General features: G+C 47.2%; 1 protein-coding gene and 1 long non-coding RNA gene across 3 annotated transcripts in view; one reads left to right on the top strand and one right to left on the bottom strand.

The window, feature by feature from the left end:
* Window positions 1-16,802, top strand: part of SRGAP2 (SLIT-ROBO Rho GTPase activating protein 2) — a 153,973-nt gene that overhangs the window by 133,445 nt on the left and 3,726 nt on the right. For both annotated transcript variants that reach the window (XM_088448563.1, XM_088448564.1), the window contains exons 20-22: window positions 1,096-1,150; window positions 5,945-6,094; window positions 11,692-12,010. In XM_088448563.1, the coding sequence (XP_088304689.1) occupies window positions 1,096-1,150; window positions 5,945-6,094; window positions 11,692-12,010 (524 nt within the window). The remainder of the gene's footprint in view (window positions 1-1,095; window positions 1,151-5,944; window positions 6,095-11,691; window positions 12,011-16,802) is intronic.
* The window catches only part of LOC148504733 (uncharacterized), a 33,793-nt gene continuing 27,150 nt past the window's right edge, over window positions 10,160-16,802 (bottom strand). Inside the window, exons 2-3 of the long non-coding RNA XR_015869912.1 lie at window positions 12,427-12,532; window positions 10,160-11,905 (exon numbers count right to left, since the gene is read on the bottom strand). This is a non-coding gene — a long non-coding RNA (uncharacterized LOC148504733). The remainder of the gene's footprint in view (window positions 11,906-12,426; window positions 12,533-16,802) is intronic.

Genomic DNA, 16,802 nt, shown 5'->3' with positions numbered 1-16,802 from the left:
GACTAGAGGGACGCAGAGAAGGCTGGCTGGACTAGAGGGACGCAGAGAAGGCTGGCTGGACTAGAGGGACGCAGAGAAGGCTGGCTGGACTAGAGGGACGCAGAGAAGGCTGGCTGGACTAGGGGGACGCAGAGAAGGCTGGCTGGACTAGGGGGACGCAGTGAAGGCTGGCTGGACTAGGGGGACGCAGTGAAGGCTGGCTGGACTAGGGGGACGCAGGGAAGGCTGGCTGGATTAGGGGGACGCAGGGAAGGCTGGCTGGACAAGGGGAACGCAGGGAAGGCTGGCTGGACTAGGGGGATGCAGGGAAGGCTGGCTGGACTAGGGGGACACGGAAGGCTGGCTGGACTGGGGGAGGGGCAGGGACGGCAGACTGGCCTTCACTAGAAGGCTGGCCTTCACTAGAAGGCTGGCTGGACTGGGGGGTGCACACAGGGGAAGGCAGGCTGTCTGGACTGGGCTAGGGGGAGCACATGAAATACTGGCTGGACAATAACAGGGTAGACAGGACAGGGGCAGATTACCTCATGTCTCCATAACAAACACGTGCTCCGGCGCCAGCGGCATTTCCTGATGGAGAGGGGGCCCGGGTGGCAGCAAGTAGAAATACACGCCGGCAGGCACAGGCAGGGAGAATAAACATCAACGTGGCAACGGCATTTGAAATAAGGCAATCAGAGCTGTACGGAGCCAGCCGCGAGCCAATCACAGTTCACGGAACGGCAGCGCTGCCATTCCGCGAGCTGTGATTGGCGCCTGGTCAGCTCCATATGTCAAATGCAGCTGTTGTGCTATTCCGATGCTCCTTTTCTCTACCTCCCGTGTATGATACCCCTATGCCATCCTGGCCCCCTCTCTCTCTGGGCCCGGGACTGGAGTCCCGACAGGATCACGCATAACAACAACAAGTCTTTGCCAGGCAATATGCTTTTATGTGCTTATTAAATAAGTGCCAAGCAGCGTTACAGTTTGTCCTGTTCCTGATTATGGTGACATTGCCAGAGTCTGTACATACAGTGCATGATGGGTGTGTCTGGGTTGATTTTTCCATAAGCAGATTTTGAAATCTGACATCTCTTATCTGCATCCACACAGAATCCAATCCACACAGCATTGGGTACAGCAGCAGGAGGATTACAGCAACTGGAAGGTATGCGCTCATGGGGCTGTGTCACACAAGTCTTCTCATTGACTGTTAGTGTACTAATGCATCCTGTCCAAGGACTATGGACAGAGTTGTACACAATGCCAATGTTTTTCGGAAATGGAGTGATTTTTAGCCACTGCGCATGTCTGAGTCGCATTGCGCTTGCGTCAAAGTACATTACCGTAGTTGCACGCTGTAAATATTATTGACAGGTAGCGTTGGGGGAGGCAACAGGGAGTGTCTTCTAAGAATACAGGTGTTTTTACACCCTTTCTGGGGCATGTCACATCCTGTGTTTGCGATGCCGTACGCAGGAAACATGGCTCCGGTGTCTCGGTTACAGTGGCCATTTTAAGTGACCATAGACTAACTCAAGTAGTCGATGTTTGCATGATCTGCATCCGATGCTGTGTATGCAGTTGCGGACAGCTGCAATGGCTCCGGTGGGCGTCTCCATACAAGTCCCAGCCACTGTTGCATGAACATATTTTCACACATCTACAGCTTTGAAAACAACAGCTGCGGCAGTAGTAGTGCACAACTCTAAATGAGGTCCCCCATCTGCACGTACTACACTCGCTGCCCATTAGCAATTCTGTTTGTTAGCCTTGTCTCTGGGTTCTTCATAGGTCAGAGGCTCAGCCCCAGAACTAAGCTCACCAGTTTGATAGTTGTTAATAGAAATAGCTTGGTACAAAGATATACTACAGTAATTAGGGCACTTCTATTTATTATAGCTAAACTAATGTTAAAGTCACTGATCACAGTTTAGCTGCATATCAAATCATTTGTTCTAGACCAATAAAGAAAGTTGTCCACGGAACAGTCAAGGCATCCACTTACAACCCTGTGGAGCCTCGAAGACATGTCGAGAGGCCATGAGGTCCTCTCGTGGAAGACATACTGTTCGAGCGAACGTCAGGGAGATCACTACTGCTCTGGGAGGAAGTCCGCTGTCCCATATCACACAACCAGTATCCTCATCACTGAGAGAGTCGGAACAAAAGTCTCCACCCAGGAAAAAATGCGGGCTGCCTCCACCAGCGCCACTGCCATGTTGGGTCTCCCGGATGACGTACATTTGGCACTGCTGTGGAGTTATTCAACCGACTGCTAACCAGCTGGCCGGTGAGGACGGATAGGGCCCCCAAGAGAGCCAGCAAAAAAAATGGGTCGGTTCTCGAGCTCATCAATCAGCCGAGCCATTGGGAACGGCTACCAAAAAGCCCTGGAGCCGAAAAAGCAATGTCACGGCCCCTCAGTCTAGGTGACTCTCGTTTGGCACCACATGCCCATCCCAGAGGGACCAAGGAATGGACCTAGAGGAGAATAATGGAAAACCATCCACCGATTGAGAGTGAGGAGTGCTGTTGGACCGAACAAGCAACAGAGACCAGAAAGATGCTGAGCAACTCTTACAAAGGTTGCAGACTTGCCCACTAGACCTCCCGCGAGTGGACGCGGTCCACTGAATGGTCTCTAAGTGGAGAATCTCATGCCCAACAACCGAATGCTCCGCAAGAGCAACAGACGAGGCACCAACAGAACAGGTGAGACCAAGTTCAGTAAGGTCCGTGCACTGGTCACCACAAGAGAAACCTTGCTGGAGAGAAATGTCGAAGTCCACCACCAGAGCTGAAGGCGCCAACAAGGAAGGCCTTGCGAAGGTCGGGATATAACATTGTTTTGAAAGTACGTGAAACAAGCGATCTAGGAAGGTCCTTAACTGTGAAGCCAAAGTATGCGTCACAAGCAAAACATCCGAAAAGGGCATAGTGGTGATACCTTCTATGTGCAACATGCGTGGCATCACCGCTTTTAGTTTGTTGCAAACCCAAGTAGCCGGGGCTCCACCGAACGCTAGGGCCAGCACAGGCTTGGGGGCAGATCGAGGAAGAAAGACGACCTGCCCAAAAACAATGAAGGTACGCGTTCCAGACACTTAGTGAAATGTGTTGGCCTCCGTGCTGTGGGCTCTGATCATAGATGAGCACTACCCACCCCCTGGTGCTCAAGGCATGAAGATACAAGGTCGGCCGGAATGAGCCGTCCGGCATTAGAACCAGAAAGGATATAGGACCCAAGTTTCTGTGCCTGCGGCGGAACTGGAACAAAAATATGCCGGTCGAGAGGATTGGAACGATAGCGTGGTCAATGCCACCATGCACCTCGCTTCCTGGGGAAGAGCGATGTTGAAAAACCAAAAGCAATGACTTGGCAGGGGTCCATGATGGAACCACAGCAAATGATGCCTAGCACCTAGGTGACTGAGAACGTCACGCACTGGTCGCTGAACTTACCATTTGCATGTGAACTGTATAAGAGAAATGAGGATTGGAAACGAATACCCCGCCGGTAGGGACCGCTGCAGGAAGAAAAGTGTTTTCTCAACCTGTGGGGAATACGGCATCTAGTACTGCCAAAAATAAAGGTTCCTACCAAACAGAAAATATGGTAAGGAACAATCTTGTATGAATGCCAAAAGGCCCTTTGAGCCCAAACGGCCATAGCTGAAGTCCATCAGCTACCTGGGCCTCCCACACAGAGTCCGCCATGAAATTGTCTTGCGAATCCGTCAGGGAATTCCAGGGAGAACCATTGTAAAGTCCTGCGACAACTTCATCAGCAGAAGTGACCATAGCACACGCCACCTATGTCAAGGCTCGCCGAGGCCGACTCATGTCCCCCGAGCCTATGAAAATAGACAGGAGACCAGCCCTCCAAGGTTCAGCTAGCAGATCCCTAAAGGATGTTGAGTTTCAAAGAGGAAAGGAAAGGGCATGTGTTGAGCTAAAGGTCTGCCACAGCGAGAACAGTGGGAGTTGCCTTTACCTGGATAAATAATACGTTGGAAGCAAAGGTGCGAGGAATGGTGACCTCGTAATCTGGCATCTGCTAAGCCTCCTTGATTAGAGATTCACCGAAGGGGAAGTAATAACTTCCCGTTGCCAACGCTTGGGAAGCCATATCCAAACTGCGTAGAGAGTGGCGCACAACAGCAATTAGTCAAAGAGGACAGTACGTCCTCACACTTGGAAAGAGCGCAAGTCTTCGCAAGATCCTACGTATGCGGAACTGCTTATGAAGCCCTGGAAGGAGGAAGACTCCACCAAGACCAATCTCCACCTGCGCCTCGCACAGCAAAGGATCCCTGACAAAAACATGCCAAATGAAAGGAACCTGTCCTAAATTCTGATGCTGCAAAGCACTGAGCCTGACCGGGACATACCATAGCCAAGAACTTAATACCATAGAGGGAAAGAAGCCTGCAACAGATGAGGGAACACCTAAGTCTGTACTTGGTCTCCCTGTGAAGCACAATCTGCTTTGCCAGGGCAAACACGGACCTGCTGAGAGCTGGAGCCTACGCCTGTCCCATCATGGTGGACGCAGCACCCCAAATGCCTGCGGGTCACGGGCCCTAAACACACCAGGCCCCTGAGGCAATTGCACGTTACCATGTGCATGAACCCAATCAGCAACATCCCTGCCAACCAACACCACAGAATTAGGGTTGTGTTGTGGGAATCGAACCCACAATGCAGTGAGACAGCAATGCTTACCATTACACCATCTGTGCCGCACTCTGTAACACAAAACAGCCAGACTGGCTATACTTAGTGCACATTAGCAGTGTGACCTAATACATAGGCAACTAATACAGTGTGGCATAGGCAGTCAATATGACACAGGCAGTACTCTTGTAACACAAGACAGCCGCTCTGATATATTTAGACAGTACCAGTACATACATAGTGTACATACATAGGCACACAAGTATTGTGCACAGTACTTAGCTTTCACTGAAGCTGCAGGGGAGAAGTGGAGCTGTCCTGTGAAGTGCAGGAGAATCTAGCAGGCCCTGCAGATGGATGATGCCCTGTGCATCCCCTGCTGAAGGCAGGGCACGTATTCCGTGCTGCTGCCGGAGGGGTAGTGCAGCGTTGTAAGCTCCGCCTCCTCCATGTCCACACTCCCTAGACCTGGAGTACTTCCAAGTGTCTGGGAAAACTCCGGTCAAGGCACTTCACCTGGGCAGCCTGTCTGCGTACGCTCACCCCATGCGTGCATAGGAGGGGAGCTGCCGCTAAAGCCCGGCAAAATGGTGGCTCCCATCCGGGTCAGCTTCCTCTGCCGAAACCCTCTACCATACCGATGTCCTCACGATACAATTTTATGGCCAATTTCCTCATGAACTTTCACGGGAGCTCCCTTGCCGTCGTGATCACAATTTGGAGTTAAAAATGTCCAATCTGACTAAAGATCTATCTTGCAGCCAATGCATTGTATCCCAGATTGGGTAATCTGCCCTACAGCACGGCAGATCAGAAGATGCGATATACGACGAGCGGGGACGCGCATCAGCATTGTGCTCGTGAGTATAAACTCACGATTTGTACTTTTTTTTTTTTTTTTTACCCGATTCGTCGTCCCTATTCGTCGAAATCAGCCAAATCGTGTAAAATGTCGCTATATGTGTGGGCGCCTTTAAAGAACACCTGGAATTGTGGGATTGCAGGGGGGAGGAGTTTAGGATTTAAAACTACATTTCATTAAGTGCCATCTCTAGACCCAACCTACAATCCCATTGTCCAGTGTTACCCAGCCTTGCTGCAAGAGAAAAGGAGGCAGATATTAGAAGGTAGGAATTCTGAACAGATCATTGACAATAATTGTGACCTACAAATATATTTTTGTCACATGTACTAAAGATGGGATAGTGAAATATATACAGTACAGCAGGTGTGGTTGTAACATGTATATTTGTATTAATGAATTATTCTTCTTTCTTCTTAGTGATGACCCCCCTAGTGAGAGATCTAGTCCCCGTTCTGATCCAGAGCAGAGTTCTGAGCCACTGGTGGAAGAGAAGGTGACGGCCAGAGCTAGCCTCAGCTGCCCCACTGGGAGCCACGTGGCTGACATCTATCTCGCTAACATTAACAAGTAAGATTATTCACTGTAGTAATTGACTGTGTGTAAATTTGGATATTTTGTGATCAGAGGCTAATTAAGATTACATTTGAAATATTGTTGCAGGTTTAAATAGGTTTTTGCATCAAATCAAAAACTTGTATCTATTTCCTTAGTGACTGTGCTGGCCACTAGGCTGGTGTCCAAACTCCATGAACACAGTTTTATGTCAAGTTATCTGTAATCTCACTCTCTTTTGAAACCTCTCCTTAAATAGGTGCAAATATTCTCTACAGCTTTTTTAAATAATGTAAACCGCCACCCCACAAGTTTTTTTTTCTTTACTTATTTTTAATAGTGGGTTAAGTGCTTCTGGTCTTAGCTGTTCTTCTCTAAATCAATATCATATTTTCAGAATATTTTCATAATCTCTCTGAATGGAGAATAAGGCTCCCATACTAACGAATATGCCATTGGTATTCAACACCTCCGGCAAGGTACAGTGACATACTCCGCTCTGTTGCTGGAAGCCAATTGCTGCCAGCGATGGGCTGTTATGTCATGTGTGCCGGCCAGTCTGCACATGCGCATAACCCTTTCATCCGGCAGGGACACAGCAACGCCTGGAAGGCACCACTGAAGTCTGAAAGGCTGGGTCCCTATTGCTCTTGCCCTCTATAGATGCATTAGCAATACAGTACAGTCTTATTTTATTTCTGTTGTTAAATATTGAAAGGAGGACATAATAATATTGACAAATGGGGCCATTAGTATGGCATCCAGACACAAGCAGTTTGGTACACTGACAATAGGTTCTCTGACTCTCAGCATGTGATGATGGAGGCTAAACAAGAAGGGGAGGACTATCTACTCACTACATCACAGGGGCTGGCTGGCAACTTTTAGCCTGGGGGGCAAATGCATGCAGGCGGCCCTGGCAGAGGAGTAGCGTGTAGCCAGGGTGCCCGAAGAATGTACGTGCTACGGCGCCCCCCCCTCAAGTGTTCCAGGGAGGAGATGGGTCCATATGGGATTAATGTAAGGTGAAAATAAATATTAGGGGCAGCCCCCTGTCGTAGTGCCCATATGCAGTGCCCCCTTGTGCCACAGGAGAGAACACCCTTATGCAGGCCTCCAGTAGTGCCCCTAGTAGTGATCCCCCCTATGCAGTGCCCCTTGTGCCCCCAGTAGTAAGCCCCTTATATAGTGCCCCCAGTAGTGATCCCCCTATGCAGTGCCCCTTGTGCCCCCAGTAGTAAGCCCCTTATATAGTGCCCCCAGTAGTGGTCCCCCCTGTGCAGTGCCCCTTGTGCCCCCAGTAGTAAGCCCCTTATACAGTGCCCCCAGTAGTGGTACCCCCTATGCAGTGCCCCTTATATAGTGCCCCCAGTAGCAGTGTACCCCCCATGCAGTGCCCCCAATAGTGGTAACCTTTATGCAATACCCCTTAAATAGTGTCCCCAGTTGTAGTCTCCCCTCTATGCAGTACCCCCAGTATTGCCCTTTATATAGAGCCCCCAGCAGTGGTCCCCCGATGCAGTGCCCCCAGTAGTAGTCCCCTCCCCCTATGCAGTGCCCCCAGTAGTAGTCCCCTCCCCCTATGCAGTGCCCCTAGTAGTAGTCCCCTCCCCTTGTAGTGCCCCTAGTAGTAGTCCCCCCCTCCTTGTAGTGCCCCCAGTAGTAGTCCCCCCCTTGTAGTGCTCCCAGTAGTAGTAGTCCCCCCCCTTGTAGTCCCCCCCTTGTAGTCCCCCCCCCCTTGTAGTGCCCCCAGTAGTAGTAGTCCCCCCCCCTTGTAGTGCCCCCAGTAGTAGTAGTCCCCCCCCCCTTGTAGTGCCCCCAGTAGTAGTAGTCCCCCCCCCCCTTTGTAGTGGCCCCAGTAGTAGTAGTAGCCCCCCCCTTTGTAGTGCCCCCAGTAGTAGTCCCCCCCCCCCCCCTTGTAGTGCCTCCAGTAGTAGTCCCCCCCTTGTAGTGTCCCCAATAGTTGTAGTCCCCAGTAGTAGTAGTCCCCCACCCCCCTTGTAGTGCCCCCAGTAGTAGTAGCCCCCCCCTTTGTAGTGCCCCTAGTAGTAGTCCCCCCCCTTTGTAGTAACCCCCAGTAGTAGTAGTCCCCCACCCCCCTTGTAGTGCCCCTAGTAGTAGTAGTCCCCTCCCCCTTGTAGTGCCCCCAGTAGTAGTAGTCCCCTACTTGTAGTGCCCCCAGCAGTAGTAGTCCCCCCCCCCCCCTTTGTAGTGATCCCAGTAGTGCCAGACCCCCCCCCCCCCCAGTAGACACACGTAATATAAAAAACAAAGAAAACACTTACCTGAATCCCCGCTCCCGCCGTCGCCATCCGCTCCTCCGTCTGTCCTTCCCGGGCCGGGCCGCTCTGCATTATGGGAGAGACGTCATATGACGTCATGACGCCTCTCCCATTGCCCACTGCGGGAGCCGGAAGATGGAGCGGCTCCTGCAGACTCTCATTGGCTGCTGATCAAACACACAGCTGCCGGCTCCGGCGGCTGTGTGTTTGTCACTTGTGTAGCGCTGACCGAACTCCGTCCGGTCAGCGCTACACATGCGGTGCAGTCTGTGTCACAGTGACACAGACTGCATCGGCCCGCGGCCCGCATGACGCTGCGGCCTGGGGGGCACATGGCACCCTGCCCCCCTGCCCAGCCCGCCACTGCTACATCATGTGCCATGTGACTGTCTCTGCCACGGTAGTCACATGCCAATCACTAAGGAAAATCTACAGAATTCGCAATTATTACTAGCAGCCTGAAGAAACAAACAGAAGAATAAAGGTTATTAGTGAGCTGCCTTTTATAGCCTGCTGCAGTGCTTCATGTTAAGAACACAACCCTATTTATGTCATGGAATTGTTCCTTTAATCACTCTGAACCAATTTAAACAATTGCAGCATTCAGTGTTCAAAACTGAAAGATCAATGTTTCTAATTTGTGTGCACAGCACTTATTTGTACTTCCTTAATAGAGATGTGCAGTCATGTCGCAATATCAATAAGACGTCCATCAGTGACTGGCAGGCGACCACTCTGTCACGTTGTAGTAATTGATCTATTAAAGGGAAAAGCTACTAGCACTATCACTGTAGGGTTAACTGCTGCTATTATCAGGCTAATCAAGTACATATTGGAGAAAACTGCACTGCTAATATGCCCTTATGTGTATGTTTGTCAGTTTTATTCAGACATGGAGAAAGAAATTGGTACTTTTAAATAAAAGAATACTTATTAGGACACACATTATTGAAAAATGTTATGGACATATGGCAGCAAAAAATCAGGGTATGTTGTCTAATTACAATTTCAGAGCAATTAATCTCCAGTAACTTTGCAGCCTGCTTTGATATGTAACAGTAAGTGGCAATAAATAACAACAAATGTATGCTGATGTAGCAGCAAATATAATAGGATACAGTTTCTTTGTCCGCTAGTCCAGGTAATTAGAGATCAATTTTACATGTACTGTATTAGAAACAAATTAGTATGGTTCTGACACACGGAAAAGATTCACCCGCCTCTATCCCAACTTTGCAGTTTACATGAGGTACAGTTCCAACATATGGAAGCATGAAATCCGAGTATTTCTATCGAGTGTACCATAATCATTTTACATTTGAGCGTTGCAAATTGAAACACATCCAGAATTTTACAGTTTAAATGAGCAAGATGCAATTAATGTAACATAATCATATTCCAGCTGAGTTATTTAGAGGCATCTTATTATATGTGATAGACAGTGCACTAAAATCAGGATTTACCTAGTTTTCTCCAAATAATGATCATGAAATGTGGACGAAGCACTGTATTCGGTGATTCCCGTCCAGAACATTAATGTAACGTATTCCTTGGGCATAGGTCTTTAAATGAATATAAAGATATTTGGGATATTAGATCTCTACCTTATATAGCTATTACTCAAATTGTTCCACTCGCTTCAATTTTAGAGAGTTGGTAAAAAATGCTATACAATTTAATTGCCTCATTAAAAATAAATACGTATTCTTCATTAAGGAAGAATTGTTCCTTATAGATCACTTTTGCCTAACTAGACACCTCTGCTTTAATAGCACAGATACAAATCGATATGTTATGCCGGGTATCGCAGATTGCACACATGTTTTTATTATGTACAAAAAGACAAAATTCGATAATTAGACCACAAAGTCTGAATCACATGATCCCCCGCTATATAAAACAATTTGCAGCCTTTTAAAACATTCTTTGTATTCTAGAACCTGTACATAGGGCGGTATAAAGTATATTATCCAATGTGCATTAAAGAAATCAATATAGGGTATTGAATCAACACTGCATATCAATGTATAGCCCGATTAAGACTTTTGATGTTCTGTTATTCGGGAGCCAAAAAGAAGGAAAAGTAAATAGCTACAACTGTGTTGCACAGAAATGTGACCCCTAATAGTTTCCTGTTGCAGTCTGTTTCATAAGGACAGGAATGCCAGTGCCAGGACACACAGGTCATTTTTAAATGTAGTTATTATTTTCGGTAACATGCTTCAAATTGAACGGAATTCTCTTATACAGAAAATTCTAGTGCCTGGCCCTTTCAGTATTCTGCTGCATGGTCCAAGTGCCAAGACACAGGATTCAGAGTCCCATTTGATTACACACATAACGAGCACATTGGAGCAGATCCAGGTGTTACATCATTGAGCTGAGCAGCCAGACCTCTTTCCTGTGTCACAAGGGCCTGGTAGTGGAGTTAGAAGATCAGCTGGCCACCCAGGCCAACAGAGGTCATCTGCAGGCATTTTCCAACACCTGAGAAAGCACATATTGGGCAGAATTCAATTATTTTCGCGGCCCGCATCCCCCGTCTAAAGTGACAGGAGATCGCGGGCCGCTATGCAATTGTTCCAGATTTTCGTGCTGATCGCGCCCAAAGTGGTCGGGTTTAGCCGCGTAAAGCACCTAAACCCGACCAAAGTGCTGGGCGCGATCGCGAAAATGAATGTTTGGGCGCTCAAATATGTCACTTTTCGCACATTTCAGCTCTCATCCCCCAGGGGCTGCGAGCTGAAATGTAGCACTGGCAGCTGATCGTGCCCGACAGGAGCAAGAATTGAATAGCTCCGTCGGGCGCGATCGGGGCAGGAATCAATTGAATTCCGCCCATTGAGTCTGTTGCCCATATCTGCAAACATTGTAACGTGTGCATAGTGTTAGTCCCAGGGATCCAAATAATAAATCTCATCCCTAAAGTTCATGAACTTTGACATCTGTTAATGGGACAAAAGTTGTAAGTGTATACAGTGCTGGAAATCTATCAAAGCGAATTGTCAGAAGATTCTTTCATTTAATGTTCCAGATATGCTTTTAATCCCTTTTGTGTAATTCCATTTCACGCTTTCTGCTGGAGGCTAGGAAATTGTACATCCCTATCACAACACAAAATTACAGCAAGCTATTACTCTAGCACAACCTAGGTAAAAATATTACAAAACACACGTGTAATTTTCAGAAAAGCATGATCTGTTTGTTCCCAGTGAAATGTATACTAATCTTCCAAAGGTTGTCTGTAATTTTCTCTCTATGTAGGGGTGTAAAGGGATTGGTAGTGCATTATTACTATTCTTCTAATTAGACATTTCTACACATTGTCAGGCAAAGAAAGAGGCCCGAGTCTGGCAGTATCCGCAGACCTTTTCGCCAGAGTGACAGCCTGTCTAGCTCCGACACATCAGAACCGGCTTCTCCGGGAGCAAATGTACGGCCAACATCTCAGCCTGTCATGAGCCAGAGCTTCTCCAGAGAGGCTCCAGATCGCTGCTCAATTAGTGGGCATGGCACAGTCAGCAGCATCAGTCGCCACTCATCTCTGAAAAACAGGATGGACAGTCCTCAGATACGCAAAGCAATGGCTGCCGGAAGGTCAAAAAGCTTCAATAATCACCGACCGCTGGATCCAGAAGTTATTGCTCAGGTTACCATTATTGTCAAATAGTAATACAGAGTTAAATAGAATAATGCTCAAGTAGTGATAATGGGGGATTGTAATTATACTGATGGTTGGTCAGCATACAGTGAAAACTTCGAATGAAAACAGTATAGGAATAATAAATTGCAGTGATTATCAAACCTGTTTTATTAATTTTTTTCAGGTGAAATAATCTAAATGACTATAGGCTATAATAGTCTTGCAAGTTCTCAAACAGATTACTTCACTTGTGCATGGGGATACTTGCTCAGCAGCCCTCAATTCATCAATCCAACAAATAAAGGCAGCTTAGTGAAAATAACTTACTTCATAGGTCAACATTTCGGGGACGTGCTCCTCTTCTTCAAGACAATAAACAGTGATGCATACAATACAGTGAAACAATATATAGGTACACTTACCAATAATGATCCCCCCACCTGTGTGCCTCCTGGCCCTGCAGCTCCGGTCCGTGCACTTCCGGGAACGCTCAGGTGCTGCATCGGAACGTGACGTCGCGGGTCCCAGCTGCGCTGCCATGAAGACATTGTAAACAACTCAGAAAAATATTTATCATAAGACGTGTGCAACATGCCACATGATAAAGTGAGACATAAAGTGCTTGCGCCTTGTGCATACAAATAGATCAAATACATTATGTTGTATCTGCATATTTAAAATCTATATAAAAAACTATGAAAAATGGTATATATTTATGTACGCTTCACAGCCCCATCAAAACCTCATATCCCAGAAAGCATATAACCATTATTACATATACTCATGTCTTAAGCATATAGAAAATTTTGCTACCTAAGACATATATAAATAATCTCTTAAATAAAGTTTATTAACCCCAGAGAGTCATTTAACCCCTTGGGTTTTATATATATATATATATATATATATATATAATGTATTTGGGCAGCACAGACTGTGTAGTGGTTAGCATTACTGCCTCACAGCGCTGAGGTCGTGGGTTCGATTCACACCACGGCCCTACCTGTGTGCAGTTTCTATATTCTCCCTGTGCTTGCGTGGGTTTCCTCCTACACTCCAGAAATATACTCCCAACACAAATTAACCCTAGTGTGTATGTGTGTGCATATGTGTTAGGGAATATAGATTGTAAGCTCCATTGGGGGCAGGGACTGATGTGAATGGGCAAATATTCTCTGTAAAGCGCTGTGGAATATGTGTGCGATATATAAATAACTTAATATAATAGCACAGTTGTGCCCTTATATTAAGGCTGCATCTAAAAAAAAAACTGATTTCTCCATAGAGAATTCCAGAGGAGGGGGCAGGGTGTTCAAGGGGCTACACCTCAAAAGCTATTAGAGGTACGGATCTGAAATTTGATATGGTCAGGTAGAACTGTCACTGGGTGCTGCATGCCAAATTTCAGGGCATAAACATAAAAAATGAGGATTTGGGAGTAATCTAAAGCTCCAACTGTCACTTTTTTCTGACATTCTCAATTAGGACAACTTTTCTGCTATAGTCTATGGGGGATTTTTGGGAAGGCAAAACTTAGGGTAGGGGTGGAATTTAGACTTGGGGTTTGTTTCATTAAGTAGCCATTGTGCCAGGGTACATGCTTTTGGGATTCAAGTAAATTAGAAAGTTACAGTTTTTAAATTATTACTTCAAGAATGCGCCATTGTAGAGATGGGACTTTTCAACTTGTTGCGCAGCCTCAGTAGGAGCTTCCAGCAGGTGTAATAACTATGGCTTCACTTGGGTGCAGCCGGTGTTTGCTGCAGCTGGGATGCGAGGGAGAGGGGGTAGGGGGGTTAGCAGGCATTTAGCTGCGGCTGGGAACTGGGGACGGTAGCGGGCATTAGCAGCGGCAGTGCAGGCGTTAGGACCCGGGGGAGGTAGCAGCACACAGATGCAGGCTCGAATATGGAAGATCCGTGTTACCTTCATCTATGTTTAAAAAAAACAAACAGAAGCAGGGACGGGTCAGTGAGACCTGTCTGTGCTTCTGTGTTTACAAACAAAAACAGTGTAAAAAGAAAAAAAAAATGGCGTGGCCCCCTCCCCAAAGAAACAACCAGGCCTCGGGCTATGGAGCCCCAGTACTGGTTGTGCTAAATACAGGGGACAAACGACGTAGGGGTCCCCTGTATTAAGCAACCAAGCACCAGGCATTTCAGAACCTGTCCTGGTTGCCAAAATACGGGGGACAAATGACATAGGGGTCCCCCCCGTATTTAGCGCAACCAGCACAGGGCTCTGAGCCGGTTCTGGAAATACAGGAGGAAGAAATCCATAGGGGTCCCCCCTGTATTTCCCAGAACCAGCACTGGACCCTTTCTAGCGGGGGGGTGTGATGCAACAGCCAGGGGAGCCCTTTCACCGGGCCCTCCAGCTGAAGCATCACCCCTGACCGCTATTCAGCCCGGGCCAGGGGTCTCTGGGGAGTTGGGGAGCCCCCCCAATAAAGCACCCAAGACCCCCCCTCTTCAGAGCACCCCAGGCCCAGGATGACAGCCCGGGGCTATCCCCAGCTCCCCTGGGTGGTAGGTGCTGGGTTGATTATGTAAAGTGTGGTGCATATGAAAATATAAATAATTGTCTTTTGCTGTGGAACTACAGTTCACAGCAAGCCTCACCCGCATGCTGGTACTTGGAGAACCACAAGTATCAGCATGCGGGGCATTACGGGCTTGCTAGTACTTTTAATTCCACAGCAAAAGCAATATTAAAATAAACACACAACAAACAGCAGAAAAGTACAATTTTATTAAAACATAACATGCACACACACATGTACTCAAACTTGCATACACTATCTCACATACTCACCTAGTATCCCTGAAGCCATTCTGTCCTCTTCTCCAGTAAGTAATCCAATGGGGAGTACCTGTAATAAAAATTCCATACTCACCTCCTCCTATGCGTGGATCAGGTCCTCTTCACACAATCCACGGTCTTGGCAAAAAAAAAAACACAAATTACCCGAGCCCACGGACATTAGTAGTGTCCTCTAAGGACATTACTTCCTGAATGACAGCTCCGCTGCTGGATTTCAGTCCAGAAATCCCAGTACGGAGCACTCATTGGCTGAGAGAGGCGAGCCTTCCGCCTCTCAGCCAATGAGCGGTTCTCACCATTGAATTCAATGGTGAGAACCGAGCGTGCCCTTTTCAAAAATGGTGCCAATCACGGCTCGTGACGTCATCGCCCCGCTCCCTCGGCTGGCTGGGTGGTGCGGGGAGACAGAGGTGCACGGTTTGGGGACCAGAGTAGTGCAGATGGAGGAAGAAAGAGTACCACAGATGAGAGAAAGACAGCAGCGTGGCTGTGGAGAAGGCACGGATGCAGGGCGGCGCGGCTGGGGAAAAACATTGGTGTGGATGAGGGAACACAGACTATCACAGTTGGGAGACCACACAGCAGTAGGGATTGGGGAATATATAGCAGCATGGAGGCATATAGGGGAAGAATACTGTACATGCATAGATAGAGTATGATATTTTTAAAAATAAGGGAGCTGAACGTGTATTCTAAATTAGATAAATGTATGCAGTGAGAAGGATGTTGGAAGCCAGTCAGATTGTTTTGGTGATCAAATGGGAAGATTGAGGTCACTAAGGGCCTGATTCAGACCCGGACGCTATTTGCGCTCGCTCGTTCTTAAAAAGGGGCCGAATATTTAAATTGAACACTCGCTCTTTGCGGTGTGTTGACGCCTCTGTCTGAGCGAACGTCCGAAAAATGCGCTCGCAATTTTGTAAAGACACCCCTTTGCCGTTCGCATCACACGTCATCTCCGTTATTTATTAGTTTAATTGGGAACATCGAAAGGCATCTGAACTGCTCGCAGTGCTTGTGGTAGGATTTTCTTCCCGCTATCACTGCGAGCAGTTCAGGCTAAAAGACAACCAAGTGACGTGGTCGATGTCGCTCCTTTACTAATTATGAACTCCCATTAAACGCCGTTTTGACCGTTAGGCACGCCTGCGTTTGGATCTCCACTCCCCCGTTTTCAAGCCCCTTCCCCTGTTACCACCCACAAACGGTACATTCTGTCAAATTAGCAGCCCCTCGTTGTTTTACGAGCGCATGATTTCTGACCACAATGACTGGTTTGCGCATTGCGAACCATATGCATGCGCAGTTGTGCGAACATCGCTCAGAGCGAACAAGCGGCTCTGAATCAGGCCCTGAGTCCGATGTGGGAGCCACATAACTGCTCGAACCTCAGTTGCATAGACTGCATGTGTGTATTCTAATGAGCACACAATTCTGCGAATTAGCAGCTCCACCATTGTGTGAGTGACAGCAATCTCATTCTGTGAGAGTGCTGAATCTGCAGTTAACCACAGGGTGGTATTGCGCAAGGAACACGTCCATTAAGGCGTCAGCCTTAATGATCGTAATTTCATTGCTTTTTGAAGTTTGAGTGGCAGAAAATCAATAGGTTTTGTGAATTTTCAGATCATGTCTAAGCAGCCTTAATGGGACATGTAAAACCGTAATGTTCTTTTGTCTATGGGAAAAATATAAAAATGTATGTGTGTATGTATATATATATATGTATGTATGTATGTATGTGTATATATATATATATATATATATATGCAACAATCTCAAGAATTGGTATAAGTTTGCTTTAACATAGGTCTTGCAATGAAATACAAGCCTATATTTTATCCTGTTTGCGCAAGATATTGTAATGTGGGTGAAACACACATATACAAGTTTGTGCCACATATAAACTAAGCTTAGTAAAATACACAATGTTGGTATTCCCATAAAAGCTGGAAATCACAGAAAATAGATTTTT

This window comes from Taudactylus pleione, unplaced genomic scaffold, assembly GCF_031769625.1.
Source record: "Taudactylus pleione unplaced genomic scaffold, aTauple2 ptg000458l, whole genome shotgun sequence".
Classification (NCBI taxonomy): Eukaryota; Metazoa; Chordata; class Amphibia; order Anura; family Myobatrachidae; genus Taudactylus; species Taudactylus pleione.
This window is presented reverse-complemented; position numbering and strand designations above follow the sequence as displayed.